This window comes from Sinocyclocheilus rhinocerous, unplaced genomic scaffold (assembly GCF_001515625.1).
Source record: "Sinocyclocheilus rhinocerous isolate Xijiao unplaced genomic scaffold, SAMN03320098_v1.1 scaffold504, whole genome shotgun sequence".
Lineage (NCBI taxonomy): Eukaryota > Metazoa > Chordata > Actinopteri > Cypriniformes > Cyprinidae > Sinocyclocheilus > Sinocyclocheilus rhinocerous.
The window spans coordinates 1,660,892-1,677,280 of NW_015645076.1; the positions used below are offsets into that span (position 1 = coordinate 1,660,892).

The following is a 16,389-nucleotide window of genomic DNA, read 5'->3' on the forward strand; positions in this document are numbered from 1 at the left end:
CAAACCAATGGCGCTGTCTCAAACTATACCTACCTTTTCCGGTTTGTCTGATTTGTCGTTGTGTTTTCTGACTTGTTAATTTGTTTTCGGATTTGTCGTTGTGTTTTCTGACTTGTTAATTTGTTTTCGGATTTGTCGTTGTGTTTTCTGACTTGTTATAATGTTTTCGAATTTGTTGTTGTGCTTTCTGAATTGTTATTTTGTTTTCAGAATTGTGATTTGCTTTGCACTTCTCGGCCACCGTAGTTTGTTGATCCACAGGCATTAAGATGCAGCTCGCTCACTCTCTGACGGGTCAGTCTGATCCAGTTCTGTCCTGTGCTTACTCTGCTGATGGACAGATGTTGGTGTCAGGGTCAGTAATGCACACACATACCTGCACTTCCACTGTAAAGATCATTTTTACTTCAATACAAAAAGTATTTTATCAACATTGAAAAATAAACCTTTAGGTAAATTAAAAAAGATTATTTGGCCTTACTTTGCTCAGCATGGCACTAAACATGCTAAGATCATGGGCTTGATTCCCAGGGAAAAGTTGCTTTGGATAAAAGCATCTGCCAAATGCATAAATGTAAATAATGTAAATGTGTGTTGATCCATGCCTTGCAGTTCAATTGTTGTCCACTGGGTGGTGCTGTGTAATCACAGACATCAGAATCGATGAGCGCTGGTTCTGAAGTCTGTTTGCTAACAATCTCTGCAGAAACTGATTCTTCTTCCACTGTGTGTCAGCAGACAGACAGGCTCAGCTTTACTGCACATAAAGGCCATAGAGGGCTCGTCTGACTCATGCCTTTTAAATGTCACTCTCTCTTTTCTTTCACAGATCGGTGGATAAGACCGTGACTGTGTATCAAGCTGTGAGTCTCATTCATATTCATCATATATTTCTGTCTAACCAATAAAAATAACAGATGATTGACAGCTTGGATGTCATCAGCATAATGTTTACATTTATAATAACTAGTTGTTCTTTGCATTACCAAGGTATCTTACTCTACACACTTAACCAGCATGATAGGTGAGTTGTGAGTCATGATTTCTGAGGTCTGAACTCTCAGTGTAAGTCGTTGAACCGTGTCGATTGGTCTCTTCCTGTTGGGCAGGTATGTGACGGCCTGTGCCTTTTCCCCCACTGCTCCTCTCATTGCCACCGGCTCCATGGACAAAACTGTCAATATCTGGAGGGTAGAGGACGGCAGCGGTGCTCAGGGTGGGTTCCTGAGCTTTGAAAACCTATTCACTCTGCATTTCAAAGAAACATTTACAATGAATATGGGTCATTCCTGCTATACAGTACCTTTTAAACTCTGTAACCCCCTCAAAAAATGCTTTCATTTAAATATTTCTATAAAAGGGTAACTCTTATTTCAAAAATATGCTCTGGTCAAGCTCAGGAACATAAGGGTGTCAGCTTGAAGTTAATTTTCACACACAAAAATATTGTCCAGATTTCTATAATTATATTAAACAGGATGGAATGTTGCTAATACTTTCTCCAAAATTATGTAACTTCCTGGAGGATAATGTAATTAAGGACCTGTCTTTTGTTAAAAGGACATTCACAGAAGACTAACAGTGTTCTAAGTAAAATTGAGGACAAAGAGGAAACTAATAAAATCATTACCAATTAAAATACATGTTTTTGAAAAGAAAAAGAAAATAAAGAAACACCTGGAATATTTCTTAATAAATTGTCAGTGTTTTATGTTAAAAGGGTAGTGGCAAAAATGGCAACATCTACTCAAACAAAATAGTAAAATACTTCAAATATTGGAACTAATTGAACGTGGAATTAATATGATGTAAATAAAAATGAATTAATGATTCCCACTATTTAAAGTGATAGTCCACCCAAAAATCAAATTTCTGTCATCATATACTCACCCTTATGTTATTCCAAACCTGTATGAATTTCTTTCTTCTGCTCAACACACACACACACACACACACACACACAGGTTTGTTTTTGTGAATTGTGGGGACATTCCATAGGCGTAATGGTTTTTATACTGTACAAACCGTATTTTCTATTGCCCTACACCTAAACCTACCCCTTACAGAAAACTTTCTGCATTTTTAGATTTTCCAAAAAACACATTCTAAATGATTTCTTGTTGTAATACCTACAGGTGCATCTCAATAAATTAGAATGTAAAGGAAAAGTTCATTTATTTCAGTAATTCAACTCAAATTGTGAAACTCCCATGTCATTATACAAATTTGTGTCTTCATAAATCGCAAAAACGCACGTGCGCGCACACACACACACACATACTGTATGTGTATATATATATATATATATATATATATATATATTATACATACACAAACATACATATGTAAATTTTTATTGTATTGTATTTTCAGTAGATTATTTTATTTAGCTATTTTATTAGATTTTTTTGGAACATACTTTTTATTTTCATAACTGAATATTATTGAATATTAATATAATACAATTATATTTATTTAGGAAATTGTGACGTTTTTAAGCTGGTATAGTTTTTAGTCAATGGGAACTGAAGCTGTTTAGATACCAACATTCTTCAAAATTTATTCTTTTATAATATAGATAAACAGACAGACAGACGGACGGATGGATGGATAGATATAAAGGAAGTCAATGGGAACTGAAATTGTTTAGATACCAACATTCTTCAAAATATCTTTTTATGTTCCACAAAAGAAAGTCATGCAGGTTTGGGAGCACATTAGTAAATAATGACAAAATCTTCATTTTGGGGTTATTTAATGATCTTTAAAAAAATGTGAGTTTAATATTTTATAGAGTATATTCAATCATAAATGATGGGGTATGAAAATGTACTGCAGAGTAGGAATGACTCATACACAGGAAGTGCAAATTCCAAACTATTTGCATTGGAAAATCTCTTTTTTCTGTTTAATTTGTTCTAAGAACGATAATAATGATTGTTTGTTCAACAAAACGATTGTTTGTTTTTCTTCTTTTGTCATTTTCTCCTGTTTGATTCCTGAAACTAAAGGCAAATTTCTTTCTGGTGCGTGTTTTACTGTTTTTTTTTATCGTTTATTTTGGCTGTAACTAACAAACAGTATACAAAAACTGGCGCTCAGGGCACAAAAAATAAACACTCAACAAACAAACACTTGACAACAAAAATACAAACCGAGCAGTGTTTGTATTGTTCTGTTACACTGCTAAAGCTTGTGTTTACAGCTGTTACAGAGCTCAAGAGATTCAACCAGTTTAATATAAACTGTCTAAGAGTCATAACCTAACTATGACGTCTGCTTGTAACCTGCAAACTGCCCCTAAATTCATATTCAGTTATGCTTGTTCCTGTGTTCCTCTTTTCAGATCAAGCTGCTTCGGTTTCAAGCAGTGGAGGTAAGAGAAATCCAGACCATACAGTACATTGGTAAATAAAAAAAAAACCTATAAATGGTATACTGGGGGCCGTTTAGTTAAGTAAATGATGTGCTATTGTTATCTGCATGTAATACCGCTGCCCGTGTTCAGTAATTACTCACCGATATTCAAAGACACAGGAGAGGTGTAGGCTATTATCTAACCACATACACAAAGAAGAAGAAGAATGAGATGTATTTTTCTCACGGCCTTCAGAAGTTTCTCTGGGGTGATGGAGCACAGCTGCAGCCTTTAGTCCAAACACACAGTGCACTCCGTGAGCTCTAGTGGGCTTTACATACACTGACTGGTTTAACTGCATGTGTGTGTGGAGGAAATCTGATGAGATCTGCAGTGTGAATGCCAAAATAACAGCTCACACACACACACACTAGGAAGTCAAAGTACTGCAAATGATCTGACTGCATCCTGAGCGGATACATGGCGTAGAACATTCCACCTCATGATTTATGCATTAGATGCAGTGTGAGAAGTGTTGACCTGCAGTCTCATTAAGAATTCACTCTTAGTTAGTTTAGTTGATACATTTCACTTGAGATATTAGTTTGTTCATGATAAAAAAGGAACATTAAAAAAAAGTCTGGTTTAAACCACGTTACTGTTTGTATTCGTGTTGGTTTCATGTAGTTTTGAAAAACTTGAATATAAATTCTGAGAAGAAATTCAATTACTCAAAACATATCATGTGGTGGAACCATCAAGTAATGTCATGAATTATGAATTCATAGAATTCATAGATTTATTGGGAGCATCACCACATGATTTTGTACTACCTGAACTAACATGTATGTGTAATAATATGTGACCCTGGACCACAAAACCAGTCTTAAGTCGCTGGGGTATATTTGTAGCAATAGCCAAAAAACATTGTATGGGTCAAAATTATAGATTTTTCTTTTATGCCAAAAATCATTAGGATATTAAGTAAAGATCATGTTCCATGAAGATATTTTGTAAATTTCCTACCGTAAATATATAAAAACTTAATTTTTGATTAGTAATATGCATTGCTTCGAACTTCATTTGGATGATTTTCTCAGTAATTAGATTTTTTTGCACCCTCAGATTCCAGATATTCAAATAGTTGTATCTCTGCCAAATATTGTCCTCTCCTAACAACAAACCATACATCAATGGAAGGCTTATTTATTCAGCTTTCAGATCCCCCTTATGAGGGGTCTTCTTTATGTCATTTTCCATTATGTTTTCTTCTTTTTGCATGTTTCTACATGTTGGTGAGATCACATGACTTTGATTTGATGAACAAATGTAAGAAATACAATAAAACTTTTTAAGATTTAAATTTGTCCTCATTATATCATCATCACCCCCCCCCAAAAAAAATATCAAAATGAATTTTAGTTCAGAAATTAAAAACATGTTCGTCACAGAAGAGGTGTATTCCCATCAATATATGTATGAACTATTTTTGGCCTTTTATGCCTTTGTTAGTTAGGACAGTCTATGTAGATGAGACCGGAAACAACAGAGAGGAGAGAGAGAAACTGCTTGCCTATGGCACAGCTGCATTATAAATCAAAATGCTGCCACAAGGCTATTGCTTCAACTCGAATTACAGTTTTTAATGTATTTTCGAGTTAATTAATAGATGGGACAAAGAATAGCATCATGTCATTGACCATATCCAGGCAACATGTACGTCCTGTTGCTGTTTCTCAGGCAGGAAGTCGAGTGGGCACTCCAGACTGATGGTGAGGGAGTGGTCTGCGGAGGATGTGTTGGCATGGTTACGTGAGGAGGGGCTGGAGGCAGTGATTGACGTGTTTAAATGCAATAACATCGATGGAGAGGAGCTGCTCTCTCTCACCAAGGAAACCCTCAGCTCCGAGCTGCACATTGGTAAAATGACAGCACATACTACTCCGGATCTGTATTTGTTCATTTTCTGTGCATTTTGATGGTTTGTTGCAAAAAAAAAAACATACTGTATCATTGTCAGTCACACTGTTTGCTAAACCTAGGGCTGCACAATTAATCGAATTTCTAATCGCGATTACAATTATGGATGCCACAATTACGTAATCGTTCAAAAGCGGCAATTAATCGTTCAAAGTCCAATTAATCGTCCAAAGTCCACTTATGTTATTCTGCACGCTTAAGATATGTTTTTTTTATTTCTACATGTTATCTTAAGGGTTTTTCCATTGTTTTAGTATAACATTATAATACCATTCATATTTTTTACTTTTTTATAATTTAACGAAACCAATCCGATGTATAGTTGACATTTGAGGCTTAATACTGTAGAAAAGCACTCAAAGTTTTTCAGTTAGAGTGTTTTCAGATTGTAAATTGTGATAATCGTAATTAATAACCGCAATTACAATTTCAAGGGAATAATCGACAATTATGATTTTTGTCATAATCGTGCAGCCCTAGCTAAACCTAATAATTCCTGCTATTTGGTTTCATTGAACTCAGTGTAAAAAGCATATTTCATGTAGCTTTATTTGTAAGTTATAAATGTTACATTTACTTTTAAAATCTCATATGTATTTTCTACCAACATTTATTCAATAAATACCACAAATGTAATAACTTGTCACCGACAAAAAGGTGCATGTTTAATTTAACTGAGCTGTTAAATTTAAGTGTTTGTTGAACACAGATAAGCATTTAAAATTCTACATTATTTTAATGTTAAATTTGATTCATATGCGACAGAATTTTGTAATGTCCCAGAGGTATACAGTAGCTGTTCACTTTCAATAAGTCTATTTTCACCAGTTACATCCATTCAAGTTGATTTGCAGGGCGCTTGCTAACATGATAGTTGGCCGTTATCATCATCCTATGAGGACACTCGCTCATTATGTCTACATTAGTTCCAGTTTCTGCCCAGCATTTACAGAAAGAGTGGGACACTACTGAAATTGGAGACCAAACCACCACTGTTCTGTTAGCACAGATGTATTGATACAGATGTATCCCACTTTTCTGTGATTGGATGTGTTTGGGTGGTGCTGAAGTGTTCTTGTGCTCTCTCAGACTCTCTGGGCCTGCGGAGTAAAGTCATGAAGAAGATCGAGGAGTTGAAAATGGCACCGGTCTCTAACTGCACTCCCGACGAGTACCTCTGTCCAATCACACGTGAGATCATGAAGGACCCAGTGATCGCTGCCGGTGAGTGTCTGAGAAGCTGTTTACCTGCAGATTCTGTTTTTTGAGTTGAAATATTTTCTTCTTGTTTTCCGCCTGCAGACGGCTACTCGTATGAAAGGGAGGCCATTGAGAGCTGGATCAACACGAAGAGCCGCACCAGCCCTATGACCAACCTGCCCCTGCAGACCACACTTCTGACACCCAACCGTACGCTCAAAATGGCCATTTTACGATGGACCACTTGTCAGTGATTTCAGATAATAATGAGCCCAGAACAGAAGTCTCTCTAGAACTGGATCACCATGGCACTGATTTGAGATCAGACTGACATTAGCACGCTGTACATTTGAACGCTTTAGCTTTTAACAGACTAAGTGATGTCTCAGCTCTTGACTTGAGCTCAAGTTCAGCCTTAATCCTGAGAGTGATAGAGGTGTTCCATTAGATGTGATGGGAGCTTCATGTGATCGGTAGTTATGTCACAGGCAGACTGAAGAGCAAGTGGTCCATAATCAGGCTAAAACTACTAAATGCTTCTCCAGCATAACACAGCAGAGTGTTGAGTGGCCTTAAACATCATAATAAATGTTTATCATCCCCTTTCTGCTCTATAGCGGACAGGTTATGTCATGATGTTGCTCATATCAAATAGTTTACATGCTTAAAATCAGGTATACATTTATTAGTGGATGATCATTGTAACCAGTTTAGTGACTGAATATAAAGCTTCACTATGTAATGTATATGTATATGACTGTACTGATGATCTGTAGACAGTCTGGACCTTTACGTACATGAGCTGGTGGGTGGTTCATGCTAGGATAAACCTGCTGTGAGACTGAAAGCCATGCAGAAATAAAATCAACCTGTTGTACAGTTGACTTTAGGCTTGTGATTCATTTTAACATGAAGTGATGGTAATTGCTGAGGGATACATCGCTGTTGATCTTAAGCTGTATCCCACACAGTTGTGCAACTGTATGATAAATCATGCAGCTTATTGAAGAAACGTGTTAGGTAATCAGATTTAGCAATGAATGAGGAAGTCGGAGAAAAAAAAAAAAAAAAAACACAATATCCAAGCAACCACATAATACATTAAGAACTAAGTAAAGGTGCATTCTTTAGTTCGCATTAGCATCGCTTTTCCGATACCACAAAGGTTTTAAACACTGCATTGCCACCTGTCGACATGAATCTGCATTAATTTATGCAAATTACACTGATACTAATGAGTTTCAGAGAGTGGGCTGCAATGCACTATAATTAATTCCCTAACCCTTGGTTCTCATTATAGTAATTTTTTTCTATAATTGTGCAGTAACACAGTCACTTTATGACTTTACAAAAATAAGAAAGAAATGTAATGAACTAATAACTAAATAACTTAAGTCTAAACTGGGGTTTATTGTATATGTTGCTGAAATATTCAAATACAATACATGAAATTAATTGCAAATAATGTACATACGAAATAACCTCTTTGTCCTCATAGACACCTGAATATGGTTCACCATAACATGCATGTAAACCTGGTCTCCTTTATACAGTTCAGGTCAATCTCACAATCATAGTGGTATTTCATAATATATAGCTGTGCAAAAATAACTAATATATAAAATATAATATTGTTTTAATTAGACAACTAAGCCATAAATAAATTAGTCCAAACAGTGAGTAGTTCATGAAGAAATACAACACGCTTCTCCTCAAACACACACACACACACACACACACACACACACAGACTCACCACCATTCGATCAGGAAATCCTTTTGAAAACACACAGGACCGGTCCACAATCCTACTGTAAGAGACAGTGTTTCATCTTGGTAGACGTCCTATGTCCTTACTGAAGTCTAAAGTCTGGTCAGATATCTTACAGATGATTTATTAATAATGTATTATCATATCTCTGCTCTCTCTTAATGTGCAGATGCAGCGCATTTAAAATGTGCTTAAATAAAAATGCAAGGCAATCTTTTAATCGTGTGCGCTTTCCTGGAGCACTCACACAAAATGCTTTGAATTTAGTCTTCAAAACCGACTCAAATGACATTGGGTTTTGTTGATGAAAACCGAGGCTCCTATATTTAAATCGTAAGACTGTAAATAATTTGTGCTTAATGTAAAGTATGAGTTGGTAGCTACACGTTGGACTCAATAAAGGAGCGTTTAGGTTTGATGGAGCTGATCAGGATGGGGTTGTCCCGGGCCAGGCTGGCCTGCTTGTGCTTGGTGTCGTAGTGCTGCTGGATGGGGTTACTGTCCTTGTATCCAGGTCCAGGATGAAATTTGTCTGGGTGAAAGTCAGGAGTATGTGTGCTGTTATGGATGGGCTCCTGATAAGCGCTCGTTTTAGCGTATTGGAGGTCACTGGTCAGTCCCTGCGAGTGCGTGTTCATGACAACGCCAACATTGTGCCCTACAAGCCCTTCTGGCACAAGTCCTTGCCAGCCGTAACCAGACACCAGATTGCCATGATGACCTTGCTGCTGCTGGAAACGTACAGTCTTGTCAATGACTCCCATAAATGGGCGTGGCTTATGCTCAGATTGCCTCGTGCTGCTGTCGGCACTCGCCACGGAATTGCGCACTCGGCTGGAATCCGCCAGGTTCCCGCTGGAGGAGCTTGACACTCTCACACTGCTGCTCCTGCAGAATTCCCCCCTTGGTTCGACGCTGCCTTCGGCCTTCTCTGCATGACCAAACTGAGTGCTGCCCTCTCTGGTACCACCGAGCGGACCCCTCTCAACACAGCCAATGTCAATGCAGGGCCCTGCTCGGAGTGAGGCGGGCCGGTGGCGGCTCGGCATGGGGCTGGACCCGGCGCTCTGGGGCGTCCTTCCCTCTGCATGAAGCGAGCTGCTGTACTCTCGGTTTTTCATGCTTTGAGCCTGTCTGGCTGGAAGACGCCTGAGGGCGGCCCATCCGGGGGCAGCTGTGGAGACGACGGACTGGGCATCCGATATCGCCAGGCCTAGAGAATCAGGCAAGGTGTGGCTCTGATGCCAGCTCTCCTTCCTCTTCTCCTGCCTAGAGGATTCTTGCTCACGCCGCTCCTCCTCCTCATCTGCCTGCAACATGTTTATGCTGAGGCTGTCTGGGCTTTTCTCCAAACTCTCAATGTCCTGGTCATCATCATCGTCGTCATCTTCTTCTTCTTCTTCTTCCTCATCGTTGTCTTCCTCGTGGTGTGAGGGGTTGCTGTGAGAGGTGGGGTGTTCGGAACCCTGTCGCTGCAGGTGTTGGCTCTCTTCCTCCACACGTACCAGTAGACGTCTGATCTCTCTGTTACTGGGGGACAGACGTGCCGCTTCATAAAGATCAGCCAGCGCTGCTGCAAACTGCCTGAAAGTGAAAAGAAGAGGAACTGCTAAATATTGAATCATTATTATAAACCATATGCAGTAGATAGTATAGATATATGCTCTCTCTCTCTTTGAACCTAGTAATCTGCCTCACTGTCTACTTCCTACACCGGAAGCAGCCTACATAAACAGGATCTTTAAACACAATGGAACCTTATAAATGACTAATGTAAAACTCTCTTCACAGGCAGCAGCTTATGTACCATATAAATCATATGACCTTGGGAACATGGAATCACCCTGTCATGCAGCCGGTTTTAATACGTTTTGGAGCTATAAATAGTATAAATGTGATTGACTGTGCTAGTCAACGAAGAACACAGCTCTGATAAACCATTCGCATAACCACTGTGCATTACAAAGCAGATTTAAGGCAGTAGCGTTATACTTAAGTGAATTGTATAAGTCTGTTCCGCTGTGCGACTAAGTGCTTGACAGTTCTCAGTTTGTTCTGCTGTATTTGTTGCTCTTAGCTTTCAGAAAAAGTTACCGCTATAAATAGCACTTTATAACAAAAAGGTCACGACACCAGTACAATAATAAAGCTCATAAATGCTTCATAACATTTTTTTAATTATAATGTAAATACAATAAATTACTATAGTGCACTGAAATATAGTGTTATGCATTTTAATAATCTTAACATGGCATATGAACAATCAGCTAATTAGGCTAGCCTTAAAGTAAGTACACTAATCTACAAACTAGCTTTTTAAAACATTTTGTTTAAAAAACAGACATACATATTAGCAGTCCATGACTCATTTCAAGTTTGATTACTTAGTAATCAAAGATGTTTAAATTCAGTGTAACCCCTCTCCCCCGGGACACCTCGTTCTCGTTCCGAGTGGGTCTCGAAACCGGGTCTCCAGCATGGGAGGCAGACGCACTAACAAGGAGGCTAAAGACTGCTAGTGCGCTAGTGCGTCTCTTGAGTGTGGAGTGAGGTTTACCTGCACAGCACTTACTCGCTGGCCTCCGTTACATCAGCAAATGAATCAGACCAGTGACTCCTGTATTGCGTTTTGTCCAATTTGCCAATTGGGTCAAACTGATTGATTAAAAAGAACTACACAAATGGAGAATTTTGTTGTGCTGTATGTTTGGTTTTGCATGCAGACAGAAAGAACAACCGAAGTAATTCTCTCTTATCACAAACAATTCACATGTTCCAAACCAGCATGAAGGTTCTTTACCTGCTGCTCCTTTTGGCTCTAGCACGTGCATAAAATGCCTCATAGGACTTAGGCTTGAGCTCGAGAGCCTTGGTGGCAAACTCTTCAGCCATGCCAAAATCCTGTCAAGAACAATTGTGAAAGGAAGAAGAGAGAGAGAATTTGAGTGACAGGAGGAAGGGACAGGAAAAATGAGGACAAAATATCAATCGCAAGTTTAACGCTTTGTCTTAACTAGACCCATGAGAATGGTTAGTGCACTCATGGTAGCAATGGTGCATCCTGGTAGTGATGTGTGCATACCAAGGGGCTGAATTTACTTGCTCACATTCTACCTGAGTCCTTCATTCCGCTCTGGTGCATAAATCTGTAATGGGGAGACTCTCGTTGAAATTCCATCCTTTTGAGTCTGAGGTCAGAGTTTCAATGACGAGCCATAACTGTCAGCCCTAATGATGCATTTTAAATGTTTAATAGTGGCAGATCCTATTAAAATAATCATTAGAACTTCCGGATGCCTGTGTATTTAGGAAACACGTAGCAGGACACATAGTGACTCTCTATCTCTCTCTCACATTCATGTAATATGCTGCCTAATTGCACTCAAAACACTTCTATGAACAGCCCGTGAGGCTCATCTCCTGAACCTAGACAAACCATCTTGGAGAAAATGAGAGTGCATGTGATCAATATGAAATGCCTATAGCCATTTAATATACTAAATTCTGTTTGTTAAGGCGCATAGAGATGTATTGTCATCCACCAATTGTTAGGAGTGTTATTGAAGCCTTTGACCTCTATCCACTGAAGTTACGCATACACTTGTGTGACATACATTGGTTTTGCGGCGGCAGCGGGACAGGTTGAGATACAGGGAAACCCGGAGCTCCCTGAATGCCTTCAGGTCTTCCCCGAAACCTTCCCTCGGAAACTTCCTCAGTGCATACTGATACCTCTGAGCGGCTTCCTTCATCTTCCCTTTCTGAAAAAGAAGGAGAGAAGGAATACATGGAAAAGAAACAAGTATGAAAGAGTTTCAGAAAGTCTCAGAGAACATTCATTGAAATTTACTGATCACAGTTTAAATGCGTTTTTTTCTAAGAACTACAGGTAAAACCATAGACGGCTCTTCAATACCATGGTTAGATCAATGCAACTGTGGTTTATGTAAAGCAAATCTAGCATGTGTTATTAAAAACAGTAGCCTGAACACTTAACAGCTCATTTAAAAATTACATATGTACGTTTTCTGAAAATGATAACTTTCCATTTTTAGATCCACAGACCTTATAAAGCAGGTTTCCCTCCTCCATGAGCCTCTGCAGAAGTATGATGAGGATGTCGGGTTTGGAGGTGGCCATGGCCCAGGCAGCATTACCTTCAAGAAAGAAAGAGAGACGTCAGTCTTGACAGTCAATAACAAACCGACCGACTCAAGAGTATGACTTTCCTAACGTTTGTACCTGATCGTTCATAAGGAGATGTTCTGTAGCCTTTAGCAGTGATAGTGACAGCAGAACAGAAAGAAAGAAAAAGAAAAAAAGAGAAATAAAGCATAAAGAACAAATGCAAGGAAAACTCAAGAAGAATAGATGTGCATTGGAATTTGGAAGAAATATAAACTATCATTCAAAATTTGGGGTTGGTACAATTTTTTTATGTTTTTGAAAGAAGACTGTTATGCTCACCATAGCTGCATTTATTTGATCTAAAATACAGTAAAAACAGTAATACGCTGAAATATTTTTGCAAACTGTTTTGTATTTTCATATAATTTAAAATACATTTATTCCTGTGATGGTAGAGCTGAATTTTCAGCAGACATTAGTCCAGTCTTCAGTGTCACATGGTCATTTAGAAACCATTCTAAGCAATAAGAGACTGTGACTATATTCACAATATAGCACAGTCTTGAGCACCTTTTATAAAACAATTACTACATAAAATCAGTTTTAAAATGCTATATAAATCAGTTTCATAACGCAAACCCATTATGTGCAATCCTTTCACTAGACTATATAATTCATAACGTGTAATATATGGCTAATAGTTGTATCAACAAATCAGCATCCAGGACTGGAACTGTCCGTTTATAATACTGAAATAAATGTTAAAAATATCAGCTAATGCTAATTAAAAAAAATTTTTTCAGTGGTTATGGAGCTTGCTCACAAAAGTGGGAGATTTTCTTTTTTCCAGTCCACACAGGAGCTTTTCTGAACCAAGTCTAGTACGTAGACAAGACAAATCGCTCCACAACATCATTAAAATGCATCTGGCAAAGTCATTGCCATCATCAACTTCCAGACTGGCAGAGACAGTTGCCATTTCAGATGTAATTAGACGTTTTTAAACTGGAGGGGGAATATGTGGAATAGGTTTGCACTCTGTGACTGTGAGTAGAAAGCTGAGTGGACTTCGCTATAAAAGTCTTTGCCCTGACGCAGAGTGTGAATGACAGTCCCATACATCATCAGCGTCCTACTTAACTGTGGGCTAACAGTCCTGCACGGCTCTTCTGTGAATATGGCCTGGTTTCAATTGCATTTAAGACTCAGCAAAGAAACGCTATGCTTTTACTCTCCGAGAAAAGGGGAGAACAAATGGAACTCGCTACATTCTAGATTTAGAATGGACAAGCCCCTCCTGAGAACCTGACTGTGGCGATCTAGATTCTAGAGGACAGCACATGAACCCAGGAGATATAAAAGTATGTGTGTCATGATGTTCTGAGGTTAGACTCACCCAGTTTAGCCCCTTTCTTCAGCAGAGTGACCACAACTGAGGTGTTTCTGCTACCGATGGCCCGGTCAAGAGGTCTCATGCCGCTGTAGTCCATGTGTTCAATCGCCGCTCCACACTCAACCAGGTAATGCACCTGAAAACAGATTGCTCAGATATGGACTTGGCATAATACCGAGATAAAAGTGTCCATGTGTGTCCACACAGAGAAAGGTTATCTTGGCTTACTATGTCCGCGTCTCCGTAGAAAGCAGCCAGGTCCAGCGGGGTGCGCCCGTGCTTATCTGTGAGGTCAATCTGAGCTCCCCTCTCCACCAGAAACTCAACCACTTTCTTCTGCCCTTTTAAACATGCCCACCCGAGCGGGGTCAGGCCTTCTTTATCCACTGCTGTTATACATGCTCCTACCATAAAAAAACAATCCTTAAGGACTTTATTTGATAGAAAAACATGAGACGCAGACAGTGGAATACAAGGACTCAAGATGCATTTTGATGCAAGTTGAACTTCTTTTAATTTGTACCGCATTTTTTGGATTCTCCTGTCATGCATGAGATGCAGCAAAAGATGCAAGACACGAGTGCAACGGTCAAAGATGCCCATCTATAGCACATGTTTACATAGAAAAATGGAACACTAACACAGTGGAATGGGAAACACACATTCTGTGTAAACCAACTATTACGTTTACTAAAAATCAGAAAAGATTTCACAGCAAAAACACACATGTACCATGACTTGAAGGTGGACAGTTTTACAATTATACTACAAGGCCTTTTACTTGTTAAAAAGGTATAAACTACGAAATTAGATGACAGAATTAACATGTTTTTCAGCAAAGTTTTGATCATGCTGATCATTTTGAAGCCTTAGAACATTGCATATCAAATATGATACAGTAAGCTTTATGGGGTTAAGACACCTGGTTCATGATTACTGACCCTGTGAGAGCAAGAAGTCCACAGTCTCCAGGTGTCCCTCGCTTGCAGCCACCATCAGTAGAGAGCGACCATGTTTATCACTGCAATTCACATCTGCGCCACGCTGTAGAAACAACTCTGCTATCTAGAAAAGAGAAGAGAGAAAAAAAAAGTAAAAGAGGTGAGAGATGTCAATGTAAAATGACTGTTTTTGTTTAAGTGTAATAAAGGGTTTTACCTGTGTGTGTCCATGTCGCACTGCATTAAAGATGGGTGCTACCCCTCTGCGGTTAGGCTGTGTTACACTGGCACCTCGATCCAGCAGGAACACACACCCCTCTAGTTTGCAGGTTATCTTAAGGTTTTTTTCCCATTGTTTTAATTTTAGTTTTAGTATAACATTATAAAACCATGCATATTTTCCCTATTTTTTCCCCCTTCTAATTTCTAACCTAGCTGTGTTTCAAGAAAAATGCTGAATAATCAGAAAACCTCTAAATCTAACAAAAAAAATTTTTTTATCTATAGTTGGCTAATTCTAAATAACTTTATATAAAACAGTAGACAATAGTCTATGGTATGTGCCTATTTTGATAGCTAAATGTGGGAATGTGTTTGGTAACTGTTTGTTGTGTGAATGTGTGGTGTGGAGTATTCTGTGTGTAGTGAGTGTGTATTCAATACTTGTGTGTGTCCCATGCTGGAGGCAGCGATCAGTGCCTGCTGCAGTGCCTTGTTTTTGAGGTCTGAACTCCACTCCTGTTCCTGAAGATACTGCACAATCTCAGCATGACCCCGCAGAGCAGCGTGAACCAGTGCACACTGACCGCTCTTATCAGCATGATCCACCTAACATAACAAATGCTTATTTATACAGTTTTACTTATAAACCTGCACTGAAACGGAACACATTAATACAAATAAAATTAAATGTATTTCCTAATTAATTTCAGCTTTTTGAGCAGTAATTATCAAGTTTGTCATACTGTATTGTTAAAGCTGTCTTATTATTGACAAGCTCCTGTTAATAAATGAGCGGTAAAATTCCTGGAGTTCATCTGTAATACTTGCAGAAGGTAAAACGGAGGAGGAACAATTTGGAACACCTTGTACACTATACAGTACACTGTGTGCAAAAATGATTTAAAAACGTAACAATATAAACTTTTCACAGACTGAAAAGAGTAGAATTGTTTATATAACCAAAGTTACCAAACCACAAAATAACTGCACTCTGTTTTTGTTGAGTTCAATTTGACATTTACATGCACACTCTTAAGCGTTTAAAGTTAATGAGGACAACAACATTTAATGACTGTCTTACTGTTAGAACAATTTCACTCATTATAACAAAACAATAAAATCTTTTTTTTTCACATAATGCATTTCCCATTACTATATGGGGGCTTTCACAGTAGCATTTTTGATGCACACCCACTCGTTTGGATTATGGGAACACTGTTGTCTGAACTTGTGCACCTGTGCCTAAAAAGAGTGGTCTATTCATCCACTTATATGCAGTAGCTATATTGCTTGCTTTATTAAAAGAGTACATATGGTGTATTTTGTATGTTTATTTTATTCAGTTTCGTTCCCTGCAAATATAGAGTACTATGACAAAATGGTTTCAAAAAGTATT

General features: G+C 38.5%; 2 protein-coding genes across 4 annotated transcripts in view; one reads left to right on the top strand and one right to left on the bottom strand.

Annotated features, from left to right (window-relative positions):
• LOC107705585 (WD repeat, SAM and U-box domain-containing protein 1-like) overlaps positions 1–7,719 on the top strand; it is a 12,723-nt gene extending 5,004 nt beyond the window's left edge. For 2 of the 3 annotated variants that reach the window (XM_016508930.1, XM_016508928.1), the window contains 9 exons: positions 262–355; positions 830–863; positions 984–1,024; positions 1,110–1,216; positions 3,012–3,026; positions 3,347–3,376; positions 5,099–5,278; positions 6,428–6,562; positions 6,641–7,718. In XM_016508930.1, coding sequence (XP_016364416.1) covers positions 262–355; positions 830–863; positions 984–1,024; positions 1,110–1,216; positions 3,012–3,026; positions 3,347–3,376; positions 5,099–5,278; positions 6,428–6,562; positions 6,641–6,792 — 788 coding nt within the window. In that variant the 3' untranslated portion in view covers positions 6,793–7,718. Of the gene's footprint in view, positions 1–261; positions 356–829; positions 864–983; positions 1,025–1,109; positions 1,217–3,011; positions 3,027–3,346; positions 3,377–5,098; positions 5,279–6,427; positions 6,563–6,640 lie in introns of all 3 variants that reach the window. The other variant, XM_016508929.1, reaches the window with a different exon arrangement.
• A 226-nt stretch (positions 7,720–7,945) lies between these two features.
• The window catches only part of LOC107705504 (protein TANC1-like), a 42,879-nt gene continuing 34,435 nt past the window's right edge, over positions 7,946–16,389 (bottom strand). The window contains exons 14-23 of the mRNA XM_016508811.1: positions 15,435–15,599; positions 14,989–15,105; positions 14,772–14,895; positions 14,059–14,234; positions 13,834–13,966; positions 12,552–12,581; positions 12,375–12,466; positions 11,924–12,070; positions 11,110–11,210; positions 7,946–9,893 (exon numbers count right to left, since the gene is read on the bottom strand). Of these exons, the coding sequence (XP_016364297.1) occupies positions 8,690–9,893; positions 11,110–11,210; positions 11,924–12,070; positions 12,375–12,466; positions 12,552–12,581; positions 13,834–13,966; positions 14,059–14,234; positions 14,772–14,895; positions 14,989–15,105; positions 15,435–15,599 (2,289 nt within the window). The 3' untranslated portion in view covers positions 7,946–8,689. The remainder of the gene's footprint in view (positions 9,894–11,109; positions 11,211–11,923; positions 12,071–12,374; positions 12,467–12,551; positions 12,582–13,833; positions 13,967–14,058; positions 14,235–14,771; positions 14,896–14,988; positions 15,106–15,434; positions 15,600–16,389) is intronic.